The sequence below is a fragment of the Microtus oregoni genome, unplaced genomic scaffold, assembly GCF_018167655.1.
Source record: "Microtus oregoni isolate MIOR12 unplaced genomic scaffold, Mior012 000001F_ref0000356, whole genome shotgun sequence".
NCBI lineage: Eukaryota > Metazoa > Chordata > Mammalia > Rodentia > Cricetidae > Microtus > Microtus oregoni.
The window spans coordinates 36519265-36539427 of record NW_024543060.1 but is presented as its reverse complement, the minus strand read 5'-3'; the positions used below and the strand labels follow the sequence as shown (position 1 = coordinate 36539427).

The following is a 20163-nucleotide window of genomic DNA, read 5'->3' as shown; positions in this document are numbered from 1 at the left end:
GACCCCTCAAACATTTTTTTTCTGACAGAAACATTAAAACTCCTTTCTTCTAGTTTGTTTAACTGCACGATATATTATCATTATCTATAGTGACATTACCATGCTTATGGTCTTACGCTGTCTGTGACAGAACTTTTTTTTGAAGCTACAATTTTTTTTTCCTATAAGAAGAATATGCTTTTGGCTGGAAAGACAGCTTAGCAGTGAAAAGTGCTTGCTGTTCTTCCAGCTGGCCTGAATTCAGTTCCCAGCCCCCAGGACTAGTGGCTCAAACCTACTCGAAACTCCAGCTCCAGAGAATCCAAAATCCCTTCTGGACTCCATAGGCACAGGCACACACACACACACACACACACACACACACACACACACACACCACATAGCTACAACTAAATGAAAATAAAGTTTATAAAATGACAAAAAACAAATGCATAAAAGCATCTTAAAATTCAGCATATTTTTACTGGGCATGGTGGCACATTCCTTCAGCCTCAGCACTGGGTGCATAGAAGCTGGCAGATCTCTGCGAGTTCCAAGCTAGCCAGGCTAAGGAAAGGAGAGTTGGGTGGTGATGGTGGTGCACACACCTTTAATCCCAGCACTTGGGAGGCAGAGGCAGGTGGATCAAGGCATAGTGAGCTCCAGGATAGGTTCCAAAGCTTCACAGAGTAACCCTGTCAAAAAAAAAAAAAAAGAAAAAGAAAAAGAAAAAAAGAAAAAGAAGAGAGAGAGAGAGAGAGAGAGGAGAGGAGAGCAGGGAGAGGAGAAGCTGGAAGTAGAGTTATTTGCTTTAGAAAAATAACACAGAAAGTCAAAGGCACGTATAAAGGTTTTGCAACTGTGAACTTTCCTCATTTTAAGAAAATCCAGCATCAGCCAGGCAGCCCTCAGGAGGCAGAGGCAGACGGTCGTTGTGAGTTCGAGGCCAGCCTGGTCTACAAGAGGTAGTTCCAGGAGAGCTAGAGCTAGAGCTGTTACACAGAGAAACCCTGTAAAAAAAAAAAAAAAAAAAAAAAAAAAAAAAAAAAAAAAAAAAACCACCACAACAAAAAACTTTTTAAAAAAGACAAATAGCATTTAAAAGACGCCTGATTTGCAAGACGCTCCACCAGGGGTTTTCTTGTAACCAACCATTTGCTTTTTTACACTTTCCCTGTGCATTTTAGAAAAACATTTTCAGATTTCAAGGTTCTAGTTCATAAGTAAACGTGGTTTTGAAAAAGTTACGAATCATTAAGAATAGCCTTGGAAAATAGTGGAGGTGCAAGTATTGTTTTAAGAAACCATTTGCAATCCTCGCATTAACCACACTGATTTATTAGGCGTGCAGACTGCAGCCCTGGAGGCACCCGAGGCCGCGCCCTTCCCCACGGAGGTGGGTCGCTGTCAACTGTCAGCTGATGTTTACGTCCGGGAGGGGTGGGTCCAGATGCTGCAAACACGCCCTCCTTTTCTGCACCCAATCCACCAACCTAGACTTTCCGGTTTGAACCCAGAGACAGGCCCGTGGCACCTAGCAAGCTGCTGCCCGCCCACCCTCCGCCCCTAAACAAAACTTCTCCCGGGACTGTCCAGAAGGCTGGAGCCGCCCTGGCGCGCGCTCCCGATCCTGCTCCGCCCCCAGCCGCGCGCGCCCGCCCCCTCGGGCGGAGACGCGCAGGAGCAGGCGCGCACCCGCGAGGCCCGGGCGCCATCTTGGATTCTGTAACTGGGCCGCGGCTGTCTGAGGGCGTCCGAGGCGGCGACGAGGAGGCGCCGAGGCGGAGGACGCGGACTGCGCGGGACGGAGAAGGGAAGCTTTTTCCCCGGCCGGCCGGAGCCGTCAAGGTGGAGCCGCGTCGGCGCCCGCCGCGGGAGCAGCGACTCGGATGCGGGCGGAGCGTGGGGGGCCGCGGCGGCGGGAGCGCGGAGAGGGGGCCCCGGGAGGTCTCATGTGAGAGCGGCGGGAGCCGCCGCCTCCGCCCGCGCAGCCCGGGGTGCTGTGTGGGGGAAGCCGCCCCCGGCAGCAGGTACGGCGGGGGTTCGGGGCCACGGCCCGCAGTCGGGCTGGCGGGGAGTTTGGCGGCGGCCGGGGGCGCGCGCGGGCGGGCGGGGCGCGACCGGGACCTCGGGACTTGTCAACAAGGCGCGGTGCGCGCGCGCGGGGGCGTGCGGTAGGTCTGGGTGGCTGGCGCCGCCGGGCTCGCCCTCGGCGGAGCGGGTGCGGGCGCTGGGAAAGCCGGGGGGCCTGGGTAGGGTGCCGAGAAGTATCAGGGAGAGCCAGGCCCGGGAGGCGGCAGCGCCCACGCCGGGCGGCCAAGTAGAAAACTTGGCCAACTACGGTGCGGCCGCTTCGGGCGAGCTGCAGACCGGCTCCCGGAGGCAGTGGGGTTTGTGCGTCTGCGAGCCGAGAGGTGAGAGGGGAGGCGCTTTGTGGCTAATGGTGTCTGTGCCAGTGGCCCAGGTGGTTTACTTACGTGAAAAAGGTAACTTTTAAAATTTCTCTGAGCTCTTTAGAAAACTATCTGTAACTAAACTCTTAACCCAGTCCGGGTTATGTTTGCCCACCCCGGGTAAGGTCCGTCTATAAGTCCGCTCCTGGTTGTCTGTATCTCCACTGAGCTCACCGTTCTGAGAGTTAGCCTCTCTCCTATCGTTCAATTCTTGTATTTTAGCCAAAGAATGTGTGTTAGGTTTCCTTCTATCCAAAGCAAAACATAGGACGTTCTGGAAATTATGCCAAAGCAGACTTTCAAAGCTTGAGTACAAGTGGGGTCTTTAATTACTTCACGCCCAGTGTACCTAAGTGTCTGAGACACCCAGAAAACTTTTGACTCTTTGTTGCGAATTTTGGAAATGTTTGATTGGCTCACTAATTCCGGGTGCCGCTCAACTAGTTTTTAGGTTTCCTTCATTAGGTTGCTTCTTTGGCACTTGACACAAATACCAGCAGACGTTCCTGCCACTGTGGTTGTATTTGCTGGCTTCCTGAAACACTACAGTAAATCAAAACTGCCAAAGTCCAGGTTTTCCGTGCTAGAAAATCTCACTGACAGTGTCCTGTTTTGGTACACCACACTCCCTCCTAGACATAGAAAGCACTTTCTCTTGGACAAGAAGCAAGCAGTATAAAACCCATTGCTGTAAATTAGTTTATATTAGTAATGCTCTGAATTGTTCAACTGTCTGCATAGCAGAGCTTCGTGTGTAGATAGTTAAAATAAAAGGCATTGGAAGTTTTCAACTAAAAGGGCCATCTTTGAAAAATGATATTTCAGACTTTAGGTGTTCATTCACGAATGTTATTTTCATGCCTAAATGAGAATAGTGCATAGGACATTTTAGCAATTGGCCTTTTATTTTTGTATTGCTTCATAAGATTTTGACATTAATTTCATAATGCCTTTGACAGTCCATAGACTTTTTAGCTATTCATAAACTACTAAGTACTAAATACATACTTTGGTGATCTATGTATTCCGTTTATATTTCAGTCAAGAGCAGTATTTAGAATACTGTTACCTGGTGTTGGGTAATTGTATATTGTCCTTTCTGACTCCACCCAGACGTGGAGCTGTGCTGAAATACACTTCATTTAGACCAGCACTGTATGGGGAGGCAGAGGCAGTGGATCTCGGATTTTAAGGCCAGCCAGGATTACAGGGCAAGGCCCTGCCTCGAATAAAAACTGTAGAATCTTAGGATTAAAGTATTGTAAGGCTGTCATTTTTGTTAGTTTTGGTTTTGAATCTGTATACTTGACAGTAAAATGAACTATTTCTGCTCCAAGTTCTGGCTTGGGAAGATTCCTGCAGAAGCAGCGAAGCGTCCTCTGTGGACGGAGGAACAATTGTTTCGTTTTTCTCTGGATCTCCGCAGCTCAAATTCTGAGTAGATTTGGGGAATAAGAAAGTCCTTGGTAGCAAATTCTGTTTCTTTGACCCAAATTAAAATGCTAAAATTAAAGTTAAGCCTTCAGGGTGAGTTAAAGTGGGAAAATGGGTCATAATGACAGGCTAACCTCTAGTGCGACATGTTTATTGGTGGTGGTTGTTTCTAAGTTGGTCCTGTAGATTATTCTAACCTTTCTCTGAACACACTTACAAAATCTATTTTTAGATTCATAAATAAGTTAGTCTTCCATAAAGCCATCTTGTCACCTCTGTCATTTTGTTTTCTGGATTCTCTTTCTACTCACGAATAAGCTGTTTTTGTGTGTGTGCATATAGTCAGGTGCAGGAACACAGGAACAGACAGTTCTGTTACCGGTTTGGGTCGCCTGCACTGACGTGATGTAAGATCATGCCCTCCGCCATTCTGTTTGCTCTCCAGCCCACAGTCCTTTGCACAGAGTTTGCAGCGGCTAGAAGAGAAAGTCTGTACATATGCACATCCTCCTTTGCACAGAGGATTAAGAAAGTCGTATATGTTGTTTGTCACTAGTTAGTTGGAGTCACAATCCCTGTGAGTCTTATTTGGACCAGTGCCTTGTCAGAACTGCTGTCTAGAAGCAAAGCACTGTAGGTCCGAGACCATATAATAGCTCTAACAAGTGGTTTGTGTTAGTATAGAGTGCAGTGTACTTAGTCAACTAACCAATCACAATGTGTCCTTTAAAACTTCGGTTACATTATAATAATGACCAAAAATAACTGTATATAATGTAGAAAGAAAAAAAGCAGATGGGGAAAATTTCCTGTAGTCCCACTGCTTGTTTTATGCTAAGTTAGTGGAGCTCTTTCCGGAGTTTCTGTACACCACTACTCCCTGGCCCCTTATTTGAAAGTTAAAATTAAATTGTTCCTCGTATTGGGCAGGGGTGGGGGCATCACTTTTTTCTACTGAATCATGTGATAGCTTTCCTACTGTATTTTTTTTTTAAACAGATCAATTGGCTCTCCTTTCAAAAGCTCTAATATTTCATTCCTTGTAAGAGCCCTGAATCTTTTACAAACTGAAGCATCTGACAGTCTTGGAATTTATCCATAGCCATAGAATTAGTTAGAAGTGGAGCTAAGATTCAAACCTAGGGAGCCAAGACTAAGAAGCAAATGGAATGGAGTGGGTAAAAATACCTGGAAAAAAAAATGGAAGTGTCATTCAGAAAAAAAAAAGAAAGAAAACGACAAGACGGGAAAGCAGAGTGGCAGAAATGTGTTGGGGGAGCTGAAACTGCGCATAGGCAAGGTAGACTGCTTTAATTAATTAATGCCGCTGCAGGTTGAGTTCAGGCCTGGAGTATACGACAAGGGCTTTAACATTGGACTATACTCAGCCTGGAGAGATGGCTCAGAGGTCAGGAGCACTGGGTGCTCTTCCAGAGGTCCTGAGTTCAATTCCCAGCAACCACATACATGCAGACAGAACACTATATACAAAATTTAAAAAAATATTAAAAAAGTTGGACTGTACTCTGAGCCCAGGTTCACTTACCGCTAAGTAGAGGCTGGATGTGTGTAGCAGCAGTAACCCTTGTTATGTCACAGGCCGTAAGTGCAGGTCTCTGGACTGCTGACCTCTCATCCTCAAGAGGTGCCTGGGGACCGTGATCCACCTCAGATTTAAAAACGCAAATATAGTTATCCTTGGGTGACTTACGAATTTGGAAAGTACCACTCTAGGCTCTTTTATAGTCACTTTACGTAGTGGACTACAACTCTTGAATTCGAATTTTGTGGTTTACTTAGGTCATAAGTAGTGTTTAAATGTAAGTAATGGAAATCACCTCAGGAATGTTCATCTCCACCAGCAGTTTTCATTGTATTTTTATATTCTCCTTGGATTGTTGGTTCAGTTCTTTGTGCATTTTTCTGTTTAACCGTACAAATACAAATACGTCTCAGTGATAGAAAGTGAATTTGTGATTAAAAGTTAAATAAGACGGGAAAAAATGATGGATTTTTCTAAATAGGATGAAACGAGGAGGAAGACATAGTGACCTTGATTCACCTGAAGAAGGCACTGCAGAGAAAGCTAAGAAACTGAGGACTGCACATGAACGTTCTCAACCTTGTGATTGGGGTAACCTTCTGCAGGACATTATCCTCCAAGTTTTTAAGTATTTGCCTCTTCTTGACCGGGCCCATGCTTCACAAGTGTGCCGGAACTGGAATCAGGTATTTCACATGCCTGACTTGTGGAGATGTTTTGAATTTGAACTGAATCAACCAGCTACATCTTACTTGAAAGCTACACATCCTGAGCTGATCAAACAGATTATTAAAAGGCATTCAAACCATCTACAGTATGTCAGCTTCAAGGTAATGCTTTCACTCCTTCTGTGAAAAAATAAAAGTGTTTTAATGGCTTTAATGTCCTAACATTACAGCTTCTTATGTCTTTAAAATATTTGACTTTTTAGATAAAGCGCTTTAAGTTTTAAAATTATTGCACACCTTAGAAGCCATTGAGAATAATTTTTAATATTAGCTGGAACTAAAATACTCCTTTACAATTTATTACTTAAATGAGCAAAAGCAGCCACTAAGTAAACATAAGTTGACTAAGTTTTAAGTTAACAGTACATAGTTGGCAACAAACTTGAGGAAAGGCAAACGTAAAACAAAAAAGTGGTTTTCAGCCTCTGAGTTGAGACCTCTTTGGGGGGGTCCCATATCAGATATCCTGCTTATCAGATACATACATTGCAGTTCATAACATTGAAGTGGCAGTGAAATAATTTTACGGTTGGGGGTCAGCACAACATGAGGACCTGGTAGAGTGTGGCAGCATTAAGAAGGCTGGGAACCATTGCATTAGGGGATGATTATTGAGCAGCATTTACTTGCTGTTTTTGTCTACTAGTGAGTATTTCATTTTTGTTTTTGAGACAGGGTCTCTCGGTGTAGCCCTGGCTGTCTTAGAACTCACTTTGTAGAACAGGCTGGCCTCGAACTCAAAAATCCATCTGCCTCTGCCTCAGGAGTGCTGGTGTTAAAGACGTGTGTCACCACCACCCATCAAGTGTTTGTTATTCTGACGCATTTTTATCTTAAAAAAACCTTTAAAGATGGTATCGGAACTAACTAGTTTGAGTATATATTAGAGGAAAACAAGAGGATTAATGGAAAATGTAAGCGAGCTGTTTGCTTCATTTCAGTGATACAGGGGGCATGTGTAAACCCGTGTGAGCGTGAAATGAGTGAAGGAAGGTGGGTTGTGAGATCTGAAGAGCATTACATGAAATCATAGTAACATGTGTGAGAACAAGGGTTTAGCAAGTTGTACTTTGAGATAAATAAATAAATACAGGATGTTCGCTGAATCCTTGACACTATAGATTATTTTCCTTTAACAACTGATAATTATTGTTGGGCATGGTGGCTTGCACATGTATCTCACACATGGGGAGTTTGAGGCAAGAGAATCAACAATTGGAGGCCTCCCTGGACTATATATAGTAAGGCCTTCTGTCTTACAAATGTTAAAAACAAAAACCTAAAAAGCTACAGTAAAAACATAGAATTGCCTGATTTACCCTATTTACTAAAGGAGCAGGTTAAATCTGTACTAACTATGGTCTTAACCCAGACTTTCATGCTGTCTGAAGAGAACTTAGTCAGGGGTCCAACAGTGCTCTCAGACTGTGCTCAGTTTACTCACCAAGGGGGGTGTCAAGGGAGAGCTCAGCAGTCCCACTTACAGCCTCTAATTCAGATGATTTGGTTTAGGCATAAGAATTTGCGTGTCTCCAGTACTCGGGTTATTTTCATGTGGTCTGGGAACCACATTTTGAGAGCTACAATTGGTACATTACTTTCACAGACTATGGCATTGAAGAGCACCTTTGGGATGCAGTAAAACACATATTTATTTGGAAATAAAAGTAATGTATTTAACATGTTTAGTCTAGGAAGAAACCTAACTCTTACCCCTTCCATATGTTTGGTCATATTATTTTTTTCTTCAAGAAATGTCTAAACACAATATATACGAACAGCTACTTCTATTTTGGTTCAGTTTATTTTGTGCTTGTTTAGTTGGACACCCTTGTTTTACTCTAATGAATCTTTCTATTTAAAACACTAAAGAATTTCAGGTTGTGTGGTTAATTTAAAAATTCTCAGTGACATTAGTTCTTCAGGTGACCTGAAACTGTTCATCTTAGACACTGTTTACATGTGTTGCTTGATTTTATCAAGTACAAATTATTAAAGACAAAATTGATTCATTTTGTACAGTTACTTTGAAATGAATCAACTCAGTCTTTTAGTTCAGCACTGAATAAATAAATATAAATATGAATTATAGTGAACTCTGTTGTGAAAATTAGACTGAGGTTTTGGGGGAGAGATGATTAAAGATAAATGTCCTTTAAATGATAATGCACTGAAGTAATAACTATGTCTTGCCTTTATAAAAGTAAGCTATTCAAAGAGAGTTGGCTCTCCCGTGAGTAAGACCTGTTTCCTTTCTAAGGTGGACAGCAGCAAAGAGTCGGCCGAAGCAGCTTGTGATATACTGTCCCAGCTTGTGAACTGCTCTTTAAAGACACTTGGACTCATTTCAACTGCTCGGCCAAGCTTTATGGATCTACCAAAGGTATCTGCTGCCTTTGTCTTAGTCCCTTTTGCAGAGCATTCCAGTGAAAGCCCCAGCATTGTTGGTATTGACAGTGAAAGGGTAGCAAAGCAGTATGTGTAATGGAATCTGGCTACTGTTTACAGTGTTGAAAAATAGTATTTAAAATATGCTTTTAAAGAGTGTTTAATGGGAAGCAGAGGCAAGCAGATCTCTGTGAGTTCGAGGCCAGCCTGGTCTTCAGAGCAAGTTCCATGACAGCTAGGACTACTACACAAAGAAATCCTGTCTCAAAAATCCAAAACAAAACAAATTTTTTTTTCATGTGTATGAGTGTTATATTTGCATGTAAGTATGTGCACGTCATGTGTGTCTGACACCTAAGGATGCCAGAAGAGGTTGTCAGATCCCCTAGAACCTTGAATTGCAGGCAGTTAGGCTGCCATGTGGGTCCTGGTAACCAAACCTAGGTCCTTTGAAAGAGCAGCAAGTACTTTTAACTACTGAGCCATCTCTCCAGCAGCAGTAAAACATGCTGTCACGCATTACTTTGTTCTTCATTGGTACAGCTAAAGAGTAAGTGAGTTTACAGAAGATTGTGTAGCTATTGGAAGTGCTAAAAGATGTGAAATAGACTAATAACCCTGCCTGAACCAAAGAGAACCATGGACGCTTCTTCCTGAGCCTTAGAACGGGTTGTTGAAATTAAAAGTCAAAAGTAGAGAATGCTAGTATTGAGCAAGTAGGGCCCGCTTATTATGTACACACTTCTGGTAAATGTAATGAAAAGAGTATTTTTGAGGAAAGTTAATGTCAGCATACCTTGAACTGTCTTACAGATTTTATTTTAGACCGTTTATTCTTAGGAGGATTTAGCTGTTTGTGTTAGTCTTATACATAATCAAAGACTAGTCTCTACTATACAACTGTTCTTTTTAAACTTTTTTTTTACATAAAGTTGGTGTGTGTGTGTGTGTGTGTGTGTGTGTGTGTGTGTGTGTAAATCGGGACAGGGTCTCAATAGGTAAGCCTCGCTAGCTAGAATTAAAGGTTTTCACCAGCTTGGGTTGTCAGGCTTGTGGTCTTACCAGTTGAGCTATCTTAGCCTACAACTCTTCTCTTTGAGACAGAAAAATTATCAGAATACCTCCTGAGAAAGGCCAGTTGATAAAAGCTGCAGTCTAGCTTGCTAATGCTCAGTAGGTTAGTATCTAATAATTGTGTGTGTGTGTGTGTGTGTGTGTGTGTGTGTGTGAGAGAGAGAGAGAGAGAGAGAGAGAGAGAGAGAGAGAGAGAGACTGAGACTGAGACTGAAACTGAGAATTATACCTTTATACCTAGGGCCTTACCAGTGTCCTACCACTGAGCTGCATACTCAGACTAGCTAACAGCAATAATTTGAAGGTTTTTTTTTTAAAGTATACCACAAAGTATACTTTATGCTTTTTTAAAAGTATACATATATGATATGTAAGTTAAAAAATTAATTTTAGTTTTATGTGTATGAGTGGAAGGATGGGTGCCATTTATGTGCCTGGTACCTATGGAGATCAGAGAACACATCGGGTCCCAAGAACTGGAGTTGCACACAGTTGTGAACTGCCATGTGGGTGCTGGGAACTGAACCTGGGTCCTCTGGAAGAGCAGCTAGTGCTCTTAACTGATGAGCCATGTGTCCAGCACCAAAATATGTAGACTCATCTCACAGTTCATTTTGCTAGAGTGCTTCAGGAAGGAATATTTAACGTGAATTGTAACTCTAGGTGACTGTTGCAATTGAGTAACAGAACCAAATGAAATACTGTGATTTCAAAACCTCTGTTTGATTTTAAGTTTCATTAATTTGTATGTTTTAATTTGGAATGTTTTCTCATGAGTTAAAAAGGAAAATGAGACTCTGGCTAACATTTAAGATTCTTAAGTACCTCAGTCAAGTCCCAGTAACTTGGATCTAGCTGTGCATAGATTTCGAACTCTTACTCCTGTCCTAAATGTGGATGAAGCCAAGTCTTCTACAGTCCAGAGGCTGCCCAAGGGTCTTGCGTTAGGAAATGAGTTACATACAGTGTAGTGCCATCTGCTTCAAGCTCAAGGGAAAGGAAATGCTCTGAGTTGATATTTTACATACCTGCCATACTATATTTTTAAATTGTGGTGTATATAAAGTAAACTATATTATAAAGCATGTTAAACATAATTTTATTTTTTTTATTATCTGGGGCTCTCAGTTTGCATATTTGTAGTGCTAATTTAAGAAATGTTGATGTAGCTAGAACTGCCTCAAATGCTCATTGTCCTTTTTGCCTTTTTTTCTTTTTCCTTTTTCTTTTTTTTCTTTTTTTTTTTTTTTTTTTTTTTTGTAGAAAGGATTGAAATAAGGTGTTCCTATACTTTGGCTATCCTGAACAGAAGAGAAAATAGAAGAACATATGTGACCATAGCTAAATCAGGACAATGAGGAAAGAAGTTAGCATGCAGCCATGGGCTTGCTAATAAAGAACTGTGATCGTGGAAGATGTAGTTGAGTTTGACATGAAGATACTGTGATGTTAATGAATAAGTTATTTAACCAAAAATTTCGGAAATCAGTTGTTTAGATGCAGTAAGGCAGAAAACAAGTTAAAGATTGTGACCAAGGAGGTAGTATTTCCTTGTACTTCATTGTCTGTTAGCATGGCTTCGTCCTCTGACACTGCTGTGGAGATTCTATTAAGGTAGGTTCAGGGTGAGGTTGGTTCTATAGACATGTGTTGTATTGGTCTTTTTTTCCCTTTCCCTAAGTATTTGCCCATTGATTATAGCTTATTTTAGCTCTGATTCTCAAAGTCATGCACTTTAAATGTGCTGTAATCCTTGTTTTCTTAAGAATTTTCTTTGATCAGGTAGATCTCTGTTCATTGTATATAAGAAGTTAAAGGATATCCTATAATATAAGTAAAATACATTAATATCAGGTCTTGAGAATCTTAGATACAGTGTTTTGAGAGGGTTATAAATTTGGGGTTTTTAAATGATTTTTGCTTGTTTTTGTATGTGCTTCCTGGTCCAGTTGAGTTAGACCTTTGAGTTGGTTGACCTCAGTTTTGATGATTGTACCACTAATTTCTATGTTTTTGTTCTTTCCCGTGTAGTGCAGTGTACAGGACATTAGCTTCCAAATACGGTGGCATGTTGGAGGGAGACTCTTAGTCTGGTTCCAGGTCCTTTTGCTCTCGCTGAGGTTGCTGTGATTTAGAAATAGTCTGAGGCCTGCAGTGACATTTTCTCCCACAGGTCCAAAGGCTCTTCTCAGAGGTGGAAATTAGTCCCTCTGACTGTGCTTTGGTAACTTCATGCGGGGTGCTGCCTTTTATGGTTCTGAAATTCTTCCTTCAGAACAGAGCGCCAAGCCTAGCGTTGTAAGGAAACCTTGTAAGATGCCATTGCTGACGAACTGAACCAGTGTTTTAATCTTTTGTCTTTCAGTCTCACTTTATCTCTGCACTGACAGTTGTGTTTGTAAACTCCAAATCCCTGTCCTCACTTAAGATAGATGACACCCCAGTAGACGATCCGTCCCTTAAAGTGCTAGTGGCCAACAACAGTGACACACTCAAGCTGCTAAAAATGAGCAGCTGTCCTCATGTCTCTCCAGCAGGTATGTCATGTCTTTATCAGGCATATTTTAGTAAACTATATTGCTTTTCAAATTAAGAAAATTGTTTAGTAATTCTGTTAGTGAGCTTGTAAATGAATTAACTGTATCTTCTTCCTCCACATGAAAATATTCAGTGTCCTAATAAAAATAGGACAGTATCTGCAGCAGTCCACCATAGACTGATTTTCATTCTATTTTCGAATTGTTTTATGTGGAAATTGAGTACAATATGTGCTAGAAAATGGATGAAATGAGAAAGGGAGGGGGAGCTTTTAGCCACTTTTTGCTGGGGCAGAATATCTGATAAGCAGCCTAAGGATGAACGAAGAGTCTAATTTCGCTCACAGTTGGAGGGTGCTGGTCAGTCTCGTGAGGAAGGTGTGGTGCAGGAGCATGACGTGGCTGGTCTCACTGCCTCATCTGCAGTTTGGAAGCATAGGTGAAATGGGGCCCGTCTGTAAGACCTCAGGCCTTACCCCAGTGACTCATTTCCTCCAACCAGGCTCCGGTCCTGAAAGTTCCACAGCCTTCCAAACCAGCACTAACAGCTGGGGACCAAATGTTCAAACATGAGTTTCTGAGAGACATTTCACATGGAAACCACAAGGCAACAACTGTACTTGAGCTCCAGGGGATTGGGTCAGAACTGTCTCAAATTCCCACTAGTAGGGGAGAAGAGGTGTAAGGAAGTCTGATTGCCTTTCTGAGAATGCTCTTTAAAACTTAGATTTTAGAAATAACATTATAAAAGGTCTTTTCAACTACTTTTATGTAGAATTTTCTAACTATTAGTGCATTGTCCATTTTGAGGTTTAAATCACAACTGGTTTGTACTGAAAAGTAAGTGTAAACATGGTTTTCCTACTTAGTGCTTCATTGTTGATGTCTCCCACTTTTGAATCCCTCCCTGCCTGTATCTGTGTTGTTCAGCAAAGTCTTTCTGTGTTTGTTTTTCTTTCTTGCCATAAAAAAGGTTTGAATTTCCCCCAAAGAAATGACTCACTGTTGAATAGAGAACACTTGGTTTCTCCAAGACCACCCACAAGGAAGGAGGGTCTTGGTGATAGGCATAGCTAGGCCTACTGTTGTGTTTGCCTACTTGTCTCAGTCTCTAGATTATCACTGAAAACATTACAAAATAGACTTTGGCAACTATTTTCTGTGAGACCTTGATCACAATTTATTGTCTGTTATGAGGCTGAGAGCCATCTTCTGTAGCTTTATAGTGTTCAAGGTCCTTTGTGTCCTGACCTCTGCCAGCTTGTTTGTTCTTTACTCACAGGTCCTATGGGCTGTGAGCACTGAGGGGCTGGGGTTATTTGTTTTGACCTTCCCAGTGTAGTCAATACACTGTGTCTTGTAAAACAGTCTTTAGAAATTGTCTTGCCTATACTCATTAATATATCATCTTCATAAAACTTTTATTGAAAAAGGATTTGTGAACCATATAATTTATAATTCATGTAAAATAGACAATTATTGACCTTTATTGTGGTGATTAGTAGTGTATACATCATCATCACTATGAATCTTAGAATATTGTCATTATGAGCGAAAAGAAGCCTGGCTATCACACCCTAAAAACTCAGCTATCCAATCCTACCTAGTCCTAGGCAACCACTATTGCATTTTCTTTTTCTGCAATTTGTCTAAACTGGGTAGTTCCTATACATGGAATTGTATCGTGTGTCTGTCTGTCTTCTGGTTTCTGTTATTTAGCATGTTTTCAAGGTTGTTTTTACTATATAATTGATTAGAATTTCATTATTGTTGCTATGTAGAATCCATTATAAGTTTATAGCACATTTACTGTTGACCAGTTGGTGGATATTTGGGTTGTTTTCTACCTTTTGATTAAAACAGATAGTGCTTATGTGAAAATTCACATACTTTTGTGTGGTTGTATTGGTTCTCTTGGTGTGTATAGCTAATAATAGGGTTGCCACATCATGTAGTAGCTGTTACCCACGTGAGGAACTGTCCTCCTACATGTCAAACACTGGCTCTAGGACAGATAGCTTCCTCATTAGACAAAGATGTACTCTGGGAGTTCCAAACAAAATATGATAGCTGGTTTCCAGAACAAAAATGATTAAACCCAAAATACAGGATGAAGGTGGAGAATTGCCATCATACAAACTTTTTGTACATCTTTACTGATGCTTTTTATCCTTTTCATTATACCTATCCTAGTTGGTATATACTAGTACAATCGTGGTTTTGATTTACACACAGACACCCCGACCCTGCTGCTACCCTTTCAGGCCTCTTAATCTTTGAACTCATTATATAAACGAGGGTAGCTTTCAACTCATGGTGATCCTCCTCCCTCATCTTCCCAATTCCTGGGATTACATGCATGAACCATAATGCCTTGATGCCTTTTCTTGATAATTTTGGTTTGTTTTTTTTTTTTGGACAGGTTCTCTGTATGTAGCCCTGGCTGGCCTAGAACTCAATGTTTATCAGGCTGGCCTTGAACTCTCAGAGATGAACCTCCCTCTGCTTCCTGAGTGCTGGAATTAAAGCATGGGCTACTATTCCCTGCTATTTGGTGACTTATTTTTCATGTGCTTAGTGGCCATTTGAATATCTTCTTGGAGAAATGTCTATTTGGATTTTTGCCTATAATTTTTCCTTTGCTTATTTTTAAAATTGTCTTTTTATTATTGACTTGTGTTTGTCCTTATGCTGTTATGTATTTAAATGCTTATAACTAAGCATTAGCTGTCTCTGGCTGCATAGCTAATTACATATGCAATATCTTATACTAATGCCTGATTATCAGTTCCACAGTTTATAAGGCAGAGTTGTAGGCAAGTTTCAGATGGCCTCTGTGCTTAGGGTCTTAGGCCACAATCATTGTCTGTCAGGCTGGACTCTTGCCCTGGAAGCTCCAGGGAAAAATCCACTTCCATTCATTCTTATCCTGTGGGTGAGTTTGTGGTTTTGAGGTTGACATCTCCTTTCCTCACTGTTTTGTGTGGTGGGGGGTGGTCCCTGTTAGAGTACGCTTGCTTACTTAGCTTTACTTTTTATGTGTAAAAAGTCATTTGATACTGTTAACATGGATCTATCTAAAACTTGCGTGTCTTAAAGTTAGCAGTTAACAGTTTGACTCATTTGTTCTCTGAGTCTTCACTTCCTCTTCTGCATCTGGCCAAGAGTAAACTGCTTCTAAAAGAGCTCATGGTTAGATTAGGAGTATCTATATAGTTTTTTTTTTAATTTTTTTTTTTTTAAGTTTTTCGAGACAGGGTTTCTCTGTGGTTTTGGAGCCTGTCCTGGAACTAGCTCTTGTAGACCAGGCTGGTCTCGAACTCACAGAGATCCGCCTGCCTCTGCCTCCCGAGTGCTGGGATTAAAGGCGTGCGCCACCACCGCCCGGCCTATATAGTTTATTTCATAAGGCCAGTTGTGCCATATAGCACAGTACCAAGATAGGCAGGGTATCTATCACCTGCCAGATCACAGATCTTTGAGGGGAAAGGGCATTTTGAGAGTTACAACCGGCAGCTGCTGCAGTGGTTTCTCTCGTTTGCATCTTTGCAGTTTTCTAAATGTTAGAACAGGAATTTGCAGTGACTTAAGTAGTGACCTAGAGGTCTCTTCCTCCTCCTTGGGCTGAGTCTTACTTTGTGGGTCACTTTGTCCCTTTTCTGATTACATTGCCTATTTTCACCCACTGCTGTGAAGCTGTACTTTATTGATGGACCTATCTAGATTTCTTAAGCAGTAGTTTTACCTACCATCCCCTGCTATTTGATTTACGAACTTACAGTTCGTTTTTGTATTCTAGCTTTGCTGTCTTTAGCTAGCTATCTTTCTGCTTTGAACTAGAAATACTATTTAGATCCTACAAATCCTATTATTTGTAGGCAAACGTATTTAGTACTTGTGAAAGAAATAGTAATGAAAATGTGTATGTTTTGTTAGTCTTGCCTGTTTCTAAACGTAAGAACTGGATAGAATGTTGGATAGAGTGACATTTTGGAGCAGAATTCTTAAAGGCCATTTTGGAGATTAAATACTGATTTTTGGTAAAGTCGTCTGTTACTAGAATAATAGTTTGGGTGAATATGTCTTGAGTGTGGGAAATGTTTAAGAAATTGTTTTCCTTAGAGCTCAAAACTCATATTAATGTTACCTTTGACTCATTTGAGAGTGATATTTTCATATTTTCTAGAAATTTGACAAGCTTATTAGTACTATTAGTTGTTAAATTATAACCATTTGATGTTTTTTTCTGATGTAAATATTCTATTTATATTAGGATTACATTTGTAATTTCAGGAACTATTCTCATCTCTGTTTTAGTTGAATGTGGAATTTTTCTTAAACTGTAAGTTTAGTGTAATGATTTTTTTATATAATATGACTTCTGGTACTCCAAAGGACTATGAGCTTGGAGCCAACCCTGGGCTACCTAGTGAGTTATGGGTAAGGAACAAACAAAAAATGACACTGTACATTTTTAGAATAAATCTTAGTTATGGCATATTTTTAAAATGACATTAAATAGTTTTCTTAAGTTATAAATGAACAACAAAGATAAAGAATTGGTTTCATATTATAAACAATATGATGTGACTTCTAATTCATTATTACAACTAAAATTTTAAAAATTGGTTTAATTAGTGAAAAGGGAAATACAGCTATTTGATAGGACTTGATTAAACATTTAAACAGATAAATGGTACAAAAACTTATAAGTAATTGGGCTTTTTTTTCTTCCAAGGTATTCTTTGTGTGGCTGATCAGTGTCATGGCTTACGAGAACTGGCCCTGAACTACCATTTGCTAAGTGATGAGTTGTTGCTCGCACTGTCTTCTGAAAAGCATGTTCGCTTAGAACACCTGCGCATTGATGTTGTCAGTGAGAACCCCGGACAGACACATTTTCACACCATTCAGAAGAGCAGCTGGGATGCCTTCATTAAACACTCGCCCAAAGTGAACTTAGTGATGTATTTTTTTTTATACGAAGAAGAATTTGACCCGTTCTTCCGTTATGAAATACCTGCCACTCATCTTTACTTTGGGAGATCAGTAAGCAAAGATGTGCTTGGCCGTGTGGGCATGACCTGCCCGAGACTAGTAGAACTGGTAGTGTGTGCCAACGGGTTACGGCCCCTGGATGAAGAGTTAATTCGCATTGCAGAACGTTGCAAAAATTTGTCAGCTATTGGGCTGGGGGAGTGTGAAGTCTCATGTAGTGCCTTTGTTGAGTTTGTGAAGATGTGTGGGGGCCGCCTGTCTCAACTGTCCATTATGGAGGAAGTGTTGATTCCTGACCAGAAGTACAATTTGGAGCAGATTCACTGGGAAGTATCTAAGCATCTTGGCAGGGTATGGTTTCCAGACATGATGCCTACTTGGTAAGGATTGCATGATATAGGGCATGATGAATAAATAGCACCTTAATTTTAAGAAAATGTATTATAATAAAAGTTTATTTGCTCTAGTTCTGATATAATTCTACTATTTTATGGCACAGAAATTTGATATCTTTGGTGAGCTTAAAATGAATGATGTTTGTTGGAAGACCTATAGTTTGGGTCAGGTAACTCCTTTTTTGTAACTTAAGTTAATCACAATCAAATGTTTAAAAATTAAAGTGTGGTTTCATATTTGAAAGTAATATCAAGTTATATGAAAATGAGATCATTCATAGTCTGAAGGAAACAACATGTATATTCTAATATCTAAGAAGTATACTAATAGGTTTTCTGAGATGTTCTCTATGCATTTTTTAAAAAAAATGTAAACTTGACGTTTTAGGTCTTCAGTTATAAATACACCTGTTATAAGGTGTTTAATATAGCTCAGGAAAGTGAGCATTTTGTGAGAGAAATGTATGGTATAACTCATAGGAGGTTGGTTAAATGGTTTCAGATATTATGAAGCTGTTTTAAAAATTAAGATATAAATATCAGAGTATTTAGAACACTGATGAATGTGGCAGTGGTCGTTGAGGATGGCACACAGCCAGGACTACTCTAAAGGAACCAGTGGAATCGAGAGGTAGTAGTAGTTTGGTATGAACCTTAGGTTTTCTGTGTAATATGCTAAACCATGTGAGCTCTTTTCTGTTATATTATTAACGTTGTGGTGCCTGAGGCATTGTATGTAAAGGAATGCTTTAATCTTTTTTTAATCTTTGTTTAAACTAGTTTTAACTATTACACAATTTAAACAAAAATCTTACTTAAAAGCCAAATTGAAATAATTAAAAGTAGAACTTTATAAATTGTTTATGAATAGTTTTCATAAAAGAATATTAGTCTCATGTGAATTTTAGTGATGGCTTATGCTTTAATTTTGGAATTACATAGGTAAAATAAATATAACTTTAAAAATCAAAAGGAGTATATGTACAGTTCAGACACTAAATTTAAAAGATATATAAATATATATATATAAGTTCAGAATAATTTTTGAGTAAATATTACTCAGTGAACTGGAACATTTTAAAAATATCTGCAGTTTTGTGATTGTTAATCTGGTTGAAACTGGTATTTTATATTTAAGTTATGTAGCTTTTCATACTACTTTCATATGAATAAAGATAAATTCTATCAGAGTGTAAAAAATAGTAAGTTTTGGTTATATATAGTTTTTTTTTCAGGTACTTTATGAGCTTGGATTCTAGGCACTAGTGCAAGAGATGTCTCTCCTGAGAGAAACTAGAAGTGATTTACTCCAGCAGAATACTTCAATGCCTGACATGGCTTTCTTTAGTAGTGCAGCCTTTGAGAGAACCCTGATAGTTACAGAAGCTAACAGTCTTAAAAACAGGTGAACTTCTTGAGAATAAAACAAAATGTGGCTTTCTACACAATTTATGCTTTCCAAAAATGATATTTTTCAGCCACATATGGATGAAAAGAAAGACTGACCAGAGCTCAGCAGTAAAAGCAGCTATTAGAATATCTCCCTCTTCCTAAAGAGTAAGAAACTTTGACTATATGTACAGGAAATACCTGTGTTAGGTGTTTTGGTTTTTTTTTTTAATTTTTTTGAGCAACTTTGGAAAATGGATTTGACGGTATATAATCAGTTTTACTAACCAAAGCTTTATTTGAAAACTTACTTTTTGTAAAATTGAATTACATGCTTGAATACTTCAAGTCACTTTATAAGCAAAATGCATAGCACTTAATTTGTTTATACTGTAAAATATATGTTAAATGGTTTTATCAATTTGAGAATAAAGATAGTTACTAATGCTGTTGTATTTTTATAACCTTAAAGAACTAATCAAATACACATTACAAAGCTATGAATTTTAGCTTCATATGTATTATTTGATAAGTGTTTAAACACAGTAGTAGACTGGCTTGTTTGAAGATACAAAATTAAGGCACACTGAATTTGTTCTTATGCTCTAATAACTATGACGTTTCCCATGAAAGTGATTAATAAACATAAGGACTAGATTCTTCATCTATTCAGAATGAAGCTGTACTCAGAATTGTGAGTTCAAGAGATTGCTGAAAGGTGGTGAATCCTCTTGGCAGTTCTCAGCGCCCACATCTTGCCATAGCTGTCCAACTCCAGTTCCTCTGGCCTCCATGGGCACCTGCACTCACTTCCTGTCCAGACTCCCAGACACCCACATTCATTAAAACATAAGGATGAATACTTTTAAAAGTTTTTTAAAAGAGTTTTCTTTAAGCTAGCCAGCCATATTGGAAATCTATATAAGTAAGAATAGCTTTTTAGCCATAAATATTATTTTAATCTACTATCTTAAATAGGTTTCAGAAAACAGGTCCAATTTGGTGTGGTAATGTAGGCTACTCAAGTATTTAAAAATAGGCCTTGATAACAGTAAGTTAATAAACCTATTTGTGCAAAACTTATTTATATTTGAGGCCAGTTTTAATATTAACAAGAAGTAAGAAAAGTCCACCAGTCTGCTGGCCAAAACTCCTTTAAGAAGAGAAAGCATTTTCCGAGACCAAAAGCTGACTCTTGGAATTAATAATTGCCCCCCCCCCCACACACACACACACATACAGTGT

At 39.7% G+C, this 20163-nt stretch overlaps 1 protein-coding gene across 4 annotated transcripts; it reads left to right on the top strand.

Moving 5' to 3' along the window:
- Positions 1–1637: 1637 nt before the first annotated feature.
- On the top strand, positions 1638–19363 carry Fbxl3 (F-box and leucine rich repeat protein 3). 4 transcript variants are annotated; one of them, XM_041669391.1, is made up of 5 exons: positions 1638–2009; positions 5891–6239; positions 8398–8520; positions 11965–12136; positions 16875–19363. In XM_041669391.1, the coding sequence occupies exons 2-5, from the start codon at positions 5892–5894 to the stop codon at positions 17516–17518; spliced, it is 1287 nt and encodes a 428-aa protein (XP_041525325.1). In that variant the 5' UTR covers positions 1638–2009; position 5891; the 3' UTR covers positions 17519–19363. The 4 variants fall into 4 exon arrangements, with proteins under 4 accessions (XP_041525325.1, XP_041525307.1, XP_041525316.1 ...); XM_041669373.1 differs by having other exon boundaries at positions 1695–1827; XM_041669382.1 differs by lacking the exon at positions 1638–2009 and adding an exon at positions 2158–2393.
- Positions 19364–20163: the final 800 nt, after the last annotated feature.